General features: G+C 44.5%; 1 protein-coding gene across 1 annotated transcript in view; it reads right to left on the bottom strand.

Moving 5' to 3' along the window:
* Positions 1 to 2075: 2075 nt before the first annotated feature.
* vwc2l (von Willebrand factor C domain containing 2 like) overlaps positions 2076 to 13217 on the bottom strand; it is a 33138-nt gene continuing 21996 nt past the window's right edge. The window contains exons 3-4 of the mRNA XM_018743081.2: positions 11869 to 11998; positions 2076 to 4410 (exon numbers count right to left, since the gene is read on the bottom strand). Of these exons, the coding sequence (XP_018598597.1) occupies positions 4259 to 4410; positions 11869 to 11998 (282 nt within the window). The 3' untranslated portion in view covers positions 2076 to 4258. The remainder of the gene's footprint in view (positions 4411 to 11868; positions 11999 to 13217) is intronic.

Raw genomic sequence — 13217 nt, 5'->3', positions numbered from 1 at the left:
AGAACAAACAAACGCGCATTTGCTCAATACACTTTTTTTGTTAATCTGTTTTAACAAAATAATTTGTCTTCATAAATAATACACATTTTTTCCCACTTCATATTTTTAGAATACACGTCATAAAGTTGTAGCTATTTACACATTGTACTGATAGATCCTCTTTAAGGACACCAGTGGGTTGGTTTCTGGGGTGAGAAAAAGATATGTATCTAATATTTATAGATATAAATTTTGTCCAGGGGAAGTTTTGTGTCTTCGGCATGGACGTCAACTAGGTCCATGACTTCCACACACTTCCTCTGATTTGCAATCTCAGAACATTTCAAGAGTATGTAAAATTAATTTCAACCTTTGATTACATATCAGTGATAAATGTTGCAGAACTAAAGTTCCCAGAAAGGACCCAAGGTGACCTTGAGTATTAAACAGTTGTTTAACAGTATTTTTTCTCTCTCGCTCTCTCTCTCTCTCTCTCTCTCTCTCTCTCTCTCTCACACACACACACACACCATGTGTGATAAAATTCTCTGTTGGTTTTCAGGCACACTTATAATAACAGTATTATTAAAGAAAAAACAATCTTCCATAGCTTCCAGCTACAGTAAGTCGGTGTCTCGTGAAAGGAGCGACGGTCTGCGGTTGGACGGGTGAACGGGTGGCACGGGGCCGTGGAGGTGGCTGTGCGGGCGGAGGGCGCACACACCATGAACCAGAAGCACAAATCACAGTTTTGTTCTGGATAATACAGCATCGGGGCCTCAGAAGGACCTTAACTCTAACCTTAACCCCTAACCCTAACGCTGAGCCAAACCCTCACCCCTAATCCTGAGCCTAACCCCTAACCCTAACCCCAAACCTAACTCTAACCCCTAACCCTAACCTTAACCCCTTACCCTAATCCTAAAATGAAAAACTATCCTGCCAAGAGGGGTCATACACAGGGTGAGTGGACATGGATCTCACAAATACCCGGTGGCCAGAGCACCTCCCCACGTGTCAGAACGTGTGGCATTGAGGACACGCCCCTTTCCACTGACGCCATCTCAGACGCTGAGGTGAGCGATGGGGAAGAAGGCTGACCCACAGCACACGGCCTTCGATGACTGTAAGGGTTAAAGTGCCAGGGTCGTATTGTCTTTTCAAAGGAGATACAAATACATTCCTGTTAGAGAAAGAGATCGTTTAAATTGCCCTGCTCACAGGAAGAGGGTTCACCTCATCCGGTTCACCAAAGTGCAGCAAATGGGAACATGTCGCCGACCGTATTAACTGCCGGAAATTGGTCGCATGCTGCCACGATCGCTCATGCACCCCTCGCCTTCTCATTTTTACTGCGAAAATTCTTCCTAAGCCACTGGGTCCATGGGATTAGGAGCTGTACTGTGGCTATGGTGTGAAGAGAGCCGGTCGATTCTCCTTTCAGATAGTGGCACTCGCAGCTTTTCCACGAGGAGCCCATCAAGGGTGGATGAATCACTGGGCAAAGTAATGCATGGGCGAATGACTAAGCTAAGCGTTTGGAATTACCGATAAATATTGTCGACGTGCTCCGCCGTGGCCAGGAATAATCTGTTTTGATTTCCGCCCAGCCTCCGAGGAGTAATGCGGAACCACCGAGTCCGAACTGATTGCTCTTAAATCAGAGTGAGCTTCTGGGTGATTGCCAGTTGTTAATTCTGTTTACCTCCGAGAGCGCCGAAGGTCCCCGAAGCGATCTAAAAGCTTTGGGGTATGACGCTTTGTTGTCCATATGGGCCCTCTTGAGACTATTCCAGGTAGACAATTAGTGCTGCCCCCTGGTGGTGCGGTGGTGTGACTCACATTTCAATGGAGCGATCATGATTTTGATGCTTTTCTCCCCTCAGCACATCGTAAAAATATCCAGGTAAACATAATAGCTTTCTGTTTCACTGATAATTTGTGCAAAAGATGTCTCTTTTGTTCTAAACTTGAACATGAATGGCTTCAAATATTTATATGAGTATTTAAATCACAATTTTAAAAAAGGGAAAAAAATTAAGCACATGGCAAAATTGTGATGTATATTCAGCCACATGTATGTAATATTTGGATATATGGATGGATATAATCTACTGTAATTAGCAGTTGACCTATGTGGTAATTTATATGATATATTAAAACACCGGACTATGTCATATTGATTCAACTGAACAAGAGTGGAAAACCTTAAGCTACACACAAAAAACCCCCCCAAAACCACCTGCAAATCTGGAAAAAATGGGGCTGGGATTGGGTGGGATAACTATGGATGGAGTATATTGTGCTCTTATTGTGGGTCTGACACTTGAACGAGTTTCTGTGCCTTTTCCAGAACTCAGCCTCTCACAGTTTGGATAAACATCCATCAATGATGAGGATTTGAGTCTGAAAAGGTCAAGTCATGGCTTCCTTGCTCAGGAAAAAATCCCTGTGATTAATCACATGGGGGACTGTGGAATTTGTCCAGGAATTAATGTCTCCTATTTATCTCGTGGAAGGGGTTGGGAGGGGGTCCATTCAGTCTCCTCACAAACCCACGAATCCATTAGAAGAACTATTACTGCATACACAGTCATGAGTGGTGGCTCTTCAGAGCTGCACACATCCATAGAGGATACTGGCAAGCTGAAGACACGGTGTGTCATTGGAAGGGGAGGTGCGTTGGGAGGTTGGGGCTCAACTCGGATGTTCTGGGTCCGCTGACCTGTCGGACTGCAACGAAGCGATGCACGCTATTTGGAAATTCAAAGCAAAAAAAAAGAAAAGAGGTGACGGGTGACATAAATGGGACTGACGGTGTGTGATGATGAAAGGGAACGTCCGCTGCCCGCCTCCAACATCTCCCACCCTTATAGAGCACCACCCTTTTGTTTCACTGTTCCCTCCCCAGGAGGGGGCAGCCCACAGCGCCCTCACCCAGACGCTTATCGAAACGCTTGCGTGATAAAGAGGAATAAGAAAAGTGGGCCGCTTCTGACTTAATTGCCTAGATAACGATTTTGAGCTATTAGCCTGTTGTAATCTCGAGCTACCGCAGGAATAACAGGGGCCAATTAGCGGCAATGTCCCGCGTCTGGCAAACGCGCCACTTCAAAAGGAGCCATCGCTGCGGCTATTTGCTGTGCCATGAACTGGTTAACACCTATTAACGCCGAGTTTGGCTCCTTGCAAGATGATCAAGACGATTCCCTTTCGGGAGGGGTTTGGAGTTGTAAAGGGGAATAATTATCTTTAAACCCATGCTTTAGCTGTTAAAAATGGCAGTTCCCCACAGAGCCTTTTAAGAGTGTAATGAGTTATTAAAGTTTAGCATTATCTCGCCTGCCTTCCACTCTGATCCTGATGTAGGTGTTCATTTACCTCGTATTCTCATCGTCGCCGTCACCCGTCTTCCCACCTTCGCTAATGCTTTCACCCAGCGCTGCCTACTTCCTACACAGTCCCTCCATTGTCCTACACGTCCGTCTTTGATCTGGGCTTATCTGTGATGTAGAGTGGACTTAAAGCCACTATTGCTTTGACTGTGCCTGCCCACGTGAACCGCTGTCCCTATGACCACTCAGTGTCCATTAACTATCGCCGAAGGCCTCGCTATGCAGGGAGTAATAGACAGAGGAAAGCTGATGCCCCACCGTTCCATTGCTGGACAGAAATGGGGAGAACGGTCAGCCTAGGTGTGTGGTGTCAGCAGTTGACTTATGCCAGTTTGTCCGAAAAAGATCATACGATTAAGGGATCAGTCCTCGGGGCCGCAAGGTTCCTAATAAGCTTCCTAACAACCTTGCTAATGAAGTCTTTGGATGTGAGGCTGTTTTAGAATAATGACATTATTTTTTTGTACAGAGACACAGACTCGTTCAGCTGCATACCCCCGCGTGCCACATCTTTCATGGCCTCCTCGCTGCACAGACCACATCATCATGTCATCCCAAACAGACAAGTTAAAATGCTTATCATTTATAGTGAGCATCAATAGAGGCTGCCAAAAAAAACAAACAAATAAAAATGAATTCTGTATAAGCAGCAGTAGCGAGTGATAAAATTAACAAAGTTGTAACTGCGAAAGAAACTGACAGTCTCTGAAGGTCTTCCATCCCGCTTGCTTGTTCAGGGGCGGTAGAAGTTCGTACGCGAACCCTTCGGGTATACAAACGGTGCTCCTCGATTTGTTCCCACGCAGATTGTGCTCCGACAGGTGTGTCTCAACTGCGTGGGCGGGAACCATTGTTGGCCCCCAGCCCCTTGGGGCTGGGGATTCCTACGACATCGTCTGCCCATTGAGGCACTCCCGCCGCAGGCACTGCGCTGGCTTCCACCAGTCCCCATTGTGGCAGCGGCAGATGGTGCAGTCGTCCACCTTTACTTCGATGCCGGCCGGGATGATTGTGGTTCCGGCGAAGCAGTTTGGGCCTGGTGTAAAAGAGACAGACAGACAGACACACACACACACACACACACACACACACACACACACACACACACACACACACACAGAGTGAGTGCTGCTGAGAGCTGACATATCTATTTGACATTAATGCTCTGCTCTAAATCACAGTTATGTCACCCCTCAGCTCCCAAACTTGAGGAGGCCATAAAAATGGCCCCAAGCTGTCGAAATGAAGTGCTGTAAAGCCTAAAGCAGGAGCACATGACCTTCTGGACTGACTCACACACAGTCTAAACATTTTATAATGGTCAAAAATGAGATAATCATAGGTTGGGCAGTGATTCCTAAACATAAACCTGTTAAGGCTGAAGTGAAAAGCCAAAATAAGAGCTCATTCTGACAAGAACATGCTGAATTTGGCCCTCGGGGCTCCAAAGAGCAAGCAGCAAATAGACTGTATTTTCAAAAAGAGACGGTGAAACACGGATAAGATCCAGATCAGATGCTGGTTAAGATCTGACAGCATGTGAGCCAAGTGACCCCCACCCCGAGGACAGCCTCAAGCGTGATGCTCATACTCAGCTCCGAGTGCTCTGTTTGCCGCATTTTGCTCCAAACGGTCTACTTACATTTACTCAGCTAGCAGAATCAACTCGATACCTGAAATTATATATTATGACGATCAAATAATAATCTACAGGAAAAACACTGGATATCGAGCCGCTCCACTGCAGCATGTAAAATAAATAAAATGCCTTTGTTCCCATAGCTGTTTCTACTTAATAGAACTCCTACGCCTCTCACACTTAAATGTTCATAACACATTCAAAACAATAGACTAGTACAAAAAATAAAATAAACATAAAAATAAGATAAAATAAAAACAGGTGGGATACATTCCTAAGTAGGTGGTGATATTAATTTGTCAATTACTCAAACAGTCACTAATTAGTTACAGCTCTGGCTAATTAAGTTTAAAAATGTATAGAGATTTTTCAAAAAAAAAAAAAAGCCACTCTACTAAGGAAGAAAAAAATATAACAGCATTGAATAAAGAGAAATAAGTGTTAATTGAGAACATATTTACACTTTATAAGTAAAGAGTAATAATTAATTTGGCTGAGAAAGTGGAATGAAAACCAGCAACCCTGTCTTAAAACTGCATCCGTTCGATATCGTAAACTCTAAGTTAAAGAGTTAAAGAACCTTTCGGCTCTCCATCTGGGTACCAGTTATGTTGCTGCTACGGAGAACGCGGCACCCTGGGACGACCCGTCGTGCCTTTACTTAATGTGTAGAGTGCAACCCCCACCAGGGGGCGCTCTGGGGCCTCTCCTCCATCCTGTGTTTGTCCAGTCTCGGGAGGCCTGCACGTCCCCTGGGTGCCCCCCTTGCAGCTGTTCATGATGAAAACCCAACGGATAGGACCGAGCATCGGTGGAGGGAGGAGGGTGCTGGCGGAGTATGTGGGGGGAAGCGAGAGTTGCGAGCTGTTGCCAAGTCCTAATTCCAATCGATCCGAGGAGCCCTTGGCAAAGGTTATAAATAAAGCCCGGCTGGAGGCGAATCGGCCGCTAGTGCAGTCGTTCAAGGCCTGCCAAGTCCTCCTTGCATAAGGACACAATTTCCCCTGTCGTTGAGGAGCGGGGAGGGATAGCAAAGGGGCTCCGCACACAGCCAGCATAATGAGTGTTTCGCTCGCAGGCCACCCAGGCTGAAGTTCACTCTGAACCTGCTGAGATGCCTGACCATCCAAGGTTTGCGTGCAGAGCTCACAAAGTACAAAACAAAAAAAGAAATGGGAAGCGGGAAGTCCTGAGGTTAAGGGGTCTTACTGTTCAAGAGCTGCACGTTCAAACCTCAGGACAGACTCTGTTCTTGTATCTTCAAAAAACAGGTCCATCTATCCATCCATCCATCATCAACAACCACCTGTCCAATGAAGGGCTGCTGAGGTCCAGAGTCCATCCTGGAACCACATAGTGTGAGGCAGGGTAAACCCTGGATGGGACACCAATTCATCACACACACCCATATACACACATGCGTGGCAATTCAGAGTTACCAATTCACCTGAAACACAAATCGCTGAACTGTGGGAGGAAACCAGAGCACCTGGAGGACACCAATGCGAACACAGGGAAAACATGCAAACTCTGAACCCTATTCAAACCCGCCTGTGAACTGTGAGGCGCCAGCGTAAGAAAAGCAATAAAGAATGTGTTCTCACTATGAATGAGAACATCGGCTATGGAAACACGGAGCCGGTGGTTGAACGCACCAGGGCCGGTGGGTTCCGGAAAGCCGTTAACTTTGTAGCCCTCGCTAAGATGCGCTCAGACATTTTCAAGGATAACTCCAGGTCCTATTTCAGGGAATATACAAATTGAGTTTATAAATACTGTTGCGACTGGCGGCACATAATGATATCACGGTTATTGCCGGGTTTGATGGCTCTACCTCGTTTCCGTGGAATTAATGTGTGCGTTGAAGCATACACGCTCGCTGGATATTGCCTCTGCCGCAGACTCACGGTATCAGGCTCCAGCCAAGGAGCCCGAGATGGCAATCGGGTTTAGTGGCGCATTTTAATATGTAGAACAGCAACGCGTGGACCTGCAGTGGTGTTTTCAAAGCTGGGGAAGGGGGCTTCTACGCTTTGTGCTGTCGATCGACCCCACCGTCGATGCGGTTCTGGTGGGATCGCAAGCAGGTACTGGCTTCGATTCGGAGGAAAGGTGACAGGGCCGCGATGGGGACGATAACCAGAGGTTTACCTGCCCCCAGGTGGGAGCTGCGGTCCTGCGCTTGGCGAGAAGAACCCGGGCAGTCGGCGGATCGCTCGGAATACCAGCGCCGGCAGCACGCCTCGCATGACCTGTCCGCCCGCATTAACTGACCCCCAGCCCTGGGGGTCGCGGACATAAGGGGCGAGCTGGTGTCCACCTCGCAATGACCTCCCTGACAGCGCCTCCCATGGGGCTGGGGGTGGGGATTGCTATATAGGTCAACGTGTGCCTGGGAGGTGGGGAGGGGGAGACGAAAATCGTCCCCGTTTGAAAGCCTAAAATTAGACCCATTGTTTTGCCTCGTTTTTGGCGGTTGTCATCGGAATTCGCGCCAGAGGACACATTTGTGCTGAATCCTTTCTTCCTCAGGAATAATGAAGTGTGAACAAGGAATCCTTAAATACCGCCGGCACCTTCGGAGTAAACACTAAACAGAGGAAGCTTCAGACGCGTTTATTTGAATGTTATGGGAGAGCAGAGCTGCTGGGTCAATGCGCGCATGCCTTCATTTTGGCAAGGACTTGGTAAAAGTCAATGAAAATCACCTCCTTTCAGATGTCCCCTTTCCTCCGATTTCGCCCTTTTTTGGTGTTCGCCATGGCCGATTACCCGAGTCTTATGTTTCCTGTTCAAGCACAACCGTCATGCCAACTTCGAAGCAGCGAACAAAAAGACGCACCTCCCGCAGCGTCCGTGCAGTGAACCACTTTTTATTTTATTTTATTACTATTTTTTAAAATTTTATAGGCTTCACCAGGCGGCGCGTCATGCTCTTCTGCTGATTCTAAACCTCAGGCGTCACTGTGAGCAACAAACCACGGCCACCTCTCTCACCCGAGGCCAGTTTGTGCTCCTTGGACCCTCTCATTATGGTGCAACACGGTGTGACTCGGACCCTCGCATACAGCTGATCCCATTTGAAAGATTAAGAAATGCTGCATTTGGAGCTACACGCTGTGATTATATACACACTGGCCTCTCAACTTATGAACACAGCTGGGATTGAAGTATGTTCACAACTTGATTTGTTTGTATCCAAAGTCAATTTTAGCACTAAGTCACAATGAGTAAAATCCATAAATAAAAAATTCTGATAAAGCAATAATAAACAAAAGAAGACCTATTTCACTGTTTTTATTACCTTAAAACATTATCAAAATTATTTCAAACTGACAATAAAAAATCTTTAATTGTGACAGCGACCTAGCAATACTGAAGATTGTCTGATTGTCCCCATATGTTCATCAGCCTTTGGTCACTTTCAGTTTTCTGTATCATCTACACAAAATGCTAATATTACAGTAACAATAAAGCCCCTTGATTTATTTACCAAAAAGGTTCTGTAGAAGTCTTGAATAAAACTATTATTGACGTATAAACTTTGACTTTATTTGACCATTTTTATGAACCTCTAACTATTTAAAGTGACTGAAATAAAATGAGTCTCAGGAGGCATATTACATATTACATTGCTGATTGTGGTCTGATTAATGCCATGAATATGTACAGCATTTGCAATCTTGTTATTAATCACTGACACTCAGGAGCACCAGATAATAGCTGTAAACATCGTGGAAGGAAGTGGAATAAAGGCACTCATACAGTCATATACTGTTTGATGATATTTACTGCCAAATAATGCCTGGATTTAGAAATGCACTGAGTTTTAGAAAATGGTGACTGAATGAATGAATGAATAAATGAAAAGTTTATAAACCCCAAAGAGAAACCACATTTGGTTGCAGCAGCATGTGATATAAGCATAAATAAAAACAGAGAGAAATCCTATTAAAAATAAATAATCTGGGAAAAATGTTTGTGCCTTTAAAAATTTAAAAAATTGTAACTTAAACATTCATAATACAAAGAAAGAGCCACTGTGATTTATAATAAACCTGGTCATATCAATATTCACAAAATGTTCTCACCATATCCTCAGCTGAATTCCACAGGCAAATTGACACTTTTAGACACTCAGAGGAAGAATCCGAGTGTCAGTAAAATCCAACCTGAGGGGATTCCATAAATGCATTAATTTTCATGCTTCATCTGAAGGAGTTTGAGGCTCCTCTGCAGCCAAGAATCCAATAGACCTGAGCCAGGTGATGAATTTGGCACATTTCCGTGGCCGCTACCTGTCTGTTCTCACAAAACTCACAGACCTAAGTCACCGTAGGTGAGAGCAGCCACTGCCATCCAAAATATTACTAATGAAAAACTGCAATATTACAAATTAACAATTACATAAAATGCATCTCACATGCATTTGATTTGTTTTTGATTGAGGTTATTTTTGGATAAGGTCTTTTTTTTTCTTTTTGTACACTTGCTCCTCTAGATGTCAACAGTCGAGTGATGAATTTTCAGAGATACAAACACTTTTTCCAATTATATTTTTTCCCCTCCCAAAACTGCACATATTCTTCGCTTATTTTTATTCCAAATTTTCTTTCCGTAAACCCATGTTTTCCGTTCAAGCCAAGGTGTCAGTAAACTGCACCCAAGCAATACAAGAGTGTGGGACCACCCTCATTCAACTCACTTCCACTGTGTTTACAGTATTTGGTGTCATTGAGCATTGATGATCAATAACAAGATGACACACATTGCAACAGTCAACAATCAGCACTGAACAGCAGCAACAGCTTTTATTTTCAGTCATTTAAAACAATTTTTAAATTGCACATACCTTAAGGTTAGTACAATATTTAAAAAAAGTCTTACAATGTATTTTTTACCTATTATAACCATATCTAAGATTTTAAGGAACCTACCTCTACAGAAATTGTCGGCAGTGTTACCAGGCTTTTATTGATGGTTTCGATTGATAGAATTGATTGATTAGTCATAAAAGTGAGTTTGGAGTTAAAAACATATCAAGTTGTGAACAGACTTTCGACTCCTGCTGTGCTCATAAGCCGAGGCGCCAGTGTATTTTCTTTCTGTCCTCTTGTAAAAAGTTTAAACCCGAACTCCAGCTGTATGTTGTATATAAGCTCATTGTTATTTATAATCCAATTTCCTTGGCGATGAGTAATGTTGCGTTTCTTATGCTGCACAGACAAAATGAGCGGGTCTGCTGTTTCACAGCGGATGACATCGGTCGCTCATGAAAAGACCCCTCCGTCAAATACTGGAGCCATTAGGAGAGTCAGCGGCGCTTTTAAAGTGAGCGTCCTTGTGGACAACACTCGGCGTTATTGGAAGAATCGCAATAGCGATAGAAAATAAAAACAAACAAGAGGGGCCACCAAGCAGGGCCGTGAAACCGGTTCGGGCCGTGTGGGCGGTGAGTGGGATTCTCTGGCCAGACCGCTGGCAGCAACCCTTATTCAGGACACGTCTGTGATAATTTAGTCCAGCATGAAAGTTTCATCGCTGAGCAGCAAAGACATTTACCTTTTCCATTCCTTTTTTTAATACCAGAGCTTTAATCTAAGGGGTGGTGAAAAGTAATTGATCTGACTTATTTACCATTTATGACTTACACTGTTGAGGTTTCTTCTACACTAAGCTACTTACAGTGATTTACCCATTTATACCCCAGGGTGATTCTGACTGTATCAGTTCAGAGTAAGTATGTTGATCAACGGTACAACACCAGGAGGTGGGATTTGAACCCAGGACCTTTGATTGCACAGCACTGACAACAACACTAATTCCTGCCCCAGACAAATCCATTAGCAATTCTCAGAGGCCAGCAGGTGGCGTAGTAATTGGAGCTGAACTTGCTCTACCCACATGTATAAATGGGTAAAACATTGTAAATGACTCTAAAGAGTACATGCAAGGAACATTACTTTTGGCCAGAAAATCTGCAATTTACACTTTTTTAGGCCTGTCCTAATTAAGGATGGTGGCAATTAAATTAAATTAAATTGCTTCAGCGAAAAATAATAATATTCATCTTTAACAGGTCTGACAAGCCGTTCTGCTTTGATGTATAAACGGGCCTGACTGTATTCAGCAACTTCTGGCTCGAGATATTAACTTACCCTCAATAATGAACAGAGCACCAGAAAAAAGGCTTGTTCCAAATGCACTTTTCTAACTATTATTTGTCTGATGATTCTCTCCACAATGTTTCTGCATCATCATTTACATTTATTTATTTATTTGAGCCTTTTGTCCGAGGTGACTTACATTGTTAGGTTTTCACGCTAAGCTACTTACAGTGATTGACCCTTGTATACAGCTGGGTAATTTTTACTGTATCAGTTGAAGGCAAGCACTTTGATCAAGGGGACGACAGCAGTAGACAGGATTTGAACCCTGGTCCTTTGATTGTAAGGAAGCTTTGGCACTTTCTCATATTCTTTCTCATAAGACTGAAACTTGCAGATGTTTCCATGGATGCAGAGCAACACTGTTACCAAACCTTTTTTTTTCAAATTTTATTTTTGTCAGTAAAAGAGCTGGAAGCTTAGTGGTGAAGGGACTGGATTTGTTCGAGAAGGCCCGACTCCCAGGAGAAGGGGGGGGGGGGGGGGGGTGCACCCTGGAGCACCCTGGAGCACAGCGCTTAGTCTGAGTGGGTTCCTGCAAGAGCCCTGGCTACATCAGTGAGGGAGGCTGAAGGCCTGTTCATTTCCAATGAGAAGATCCAGCTGAAGATTGTAGTGGTGACTCTCACTGGGCAACCCAATTCATCCACCCACCCCGACCTCCCCTCATCGGGGACAGCTTCCTCACCGTTTTTGCAGATGGGGCAGCACTGCTCCGGCTCGTAGACGGGGTTGACGCATTCGGGGACGGCGCAGTCGGCCACCACGCAGTGCACCTCGTTGTTGGGCTCGCAGCGGCACCATTCGCAGGGTGAGGGCTGGAGGGTGAACGAGTGAGGGGGAGAGAGAGAGAGAGAGAGAGAGAGAGAGAGAGAGAGAGAGTCTCTTAACCAGCTGCAATAAACCCAAACAATCAGAGAAAAATACTTTTTATAATATATATTATAAAATGTTATATTTATAACCGGTATTCATATTTATAAATACTGTCATAAAAGGACAGAAGAGGAATAACTGCACTCACTCACACACACACACACACGAGTTGAGGTATCAGCTTGATAGACTATTAATTTCTTTTTATTTAGTTCTTCACTGTATTAATCAGACAATCAATGTATTTATTTTAATTCATTCATTTTGTTATTCTTGTTCATGGAATTGTTCAGCTACTGCTTTGGCAACACGGCAAGTGTATGCAATGTGTCATGCCAATAAAGCACACTAAATTGAACTGGCAGAGAGAGAAAGTGAGAGAGAGAGAGAGAGTGAATGTGTGTGTGTGTGTGTGTGTGTGTGTGTGTGTGAGAGAGACGTTCCCAGACTCATGGTTTCATAACTTTGGAATACGCCTGTTTTTGTTGACAAACACCGGCTCAGAATCCCATGCTGACCTGCCGCAGAAGCACTCGGCAAGTGGGTGGCGCACTCGTTCCTGATGCAATTCATTATTAATGGTCCTCGCTCACACGCCGTTTGAACTGTGACAATAATGTGTGTGGCGACGCGCGAGTCGCAACAGGCAATTAAAACCTCAAAAGGCCCTTCTTCCGCAACTTGAGGAGCTCCGGATTTCTTTCTCATGATGGAAACCCTACTAATTCAGCTCTACCGCGGTAAAGAAACCCTACATTTGATATCTTCATTCGGCACAAACCTGTAATAAAAACATCAGCAACAACGACAGCAACAACATCAACAGGGCCAACAACAACATCGACAGAATTAACAGAAGCATCATCATCAGCAATAAAAACAACAGCACTAACAACATCACTGTGAACAATAATACTGTAGCATCCCCCCCCATGGAGCTACTGGAGACAAAGTTCTGGAAAAATGCTCTTCATTAAACACACATGTCTTTCTAATAGCAGTCTTGACAACTTGATGACAACAACACATAGCAAACATGACAGTTTGCTGAATACTTGCGAGTTTCCCCAGGTGACTCCAAGCCCCCCTACTCAACACAATGGTTAGGGGGTCACCCCTTAAACCCCCCAGAATTCCACAGTGGCAGATTGAGCATCAGTA

The sequence above is a fragment of the Scleropages formosus genome, chromosome 14 (genome assembly GCF_900964775.1).
Source record: "Scleropages formosus chromosome 14, fSclFor1.1, whole genome shotgun sequence".
In the NCBI taxonomy this organism is placed as follows: Eukaryota; Metazoa; Chordata; class Actinopteri; order Osteoglossiformes; family Osteoglossidae; genus Scleropages; species Scleropages formosus.
The sequence above is the reverse complement of the archived record's forward strand: the minus strand, read 5'-3'. Positions and strand labels throughout refer to the sequence as shown.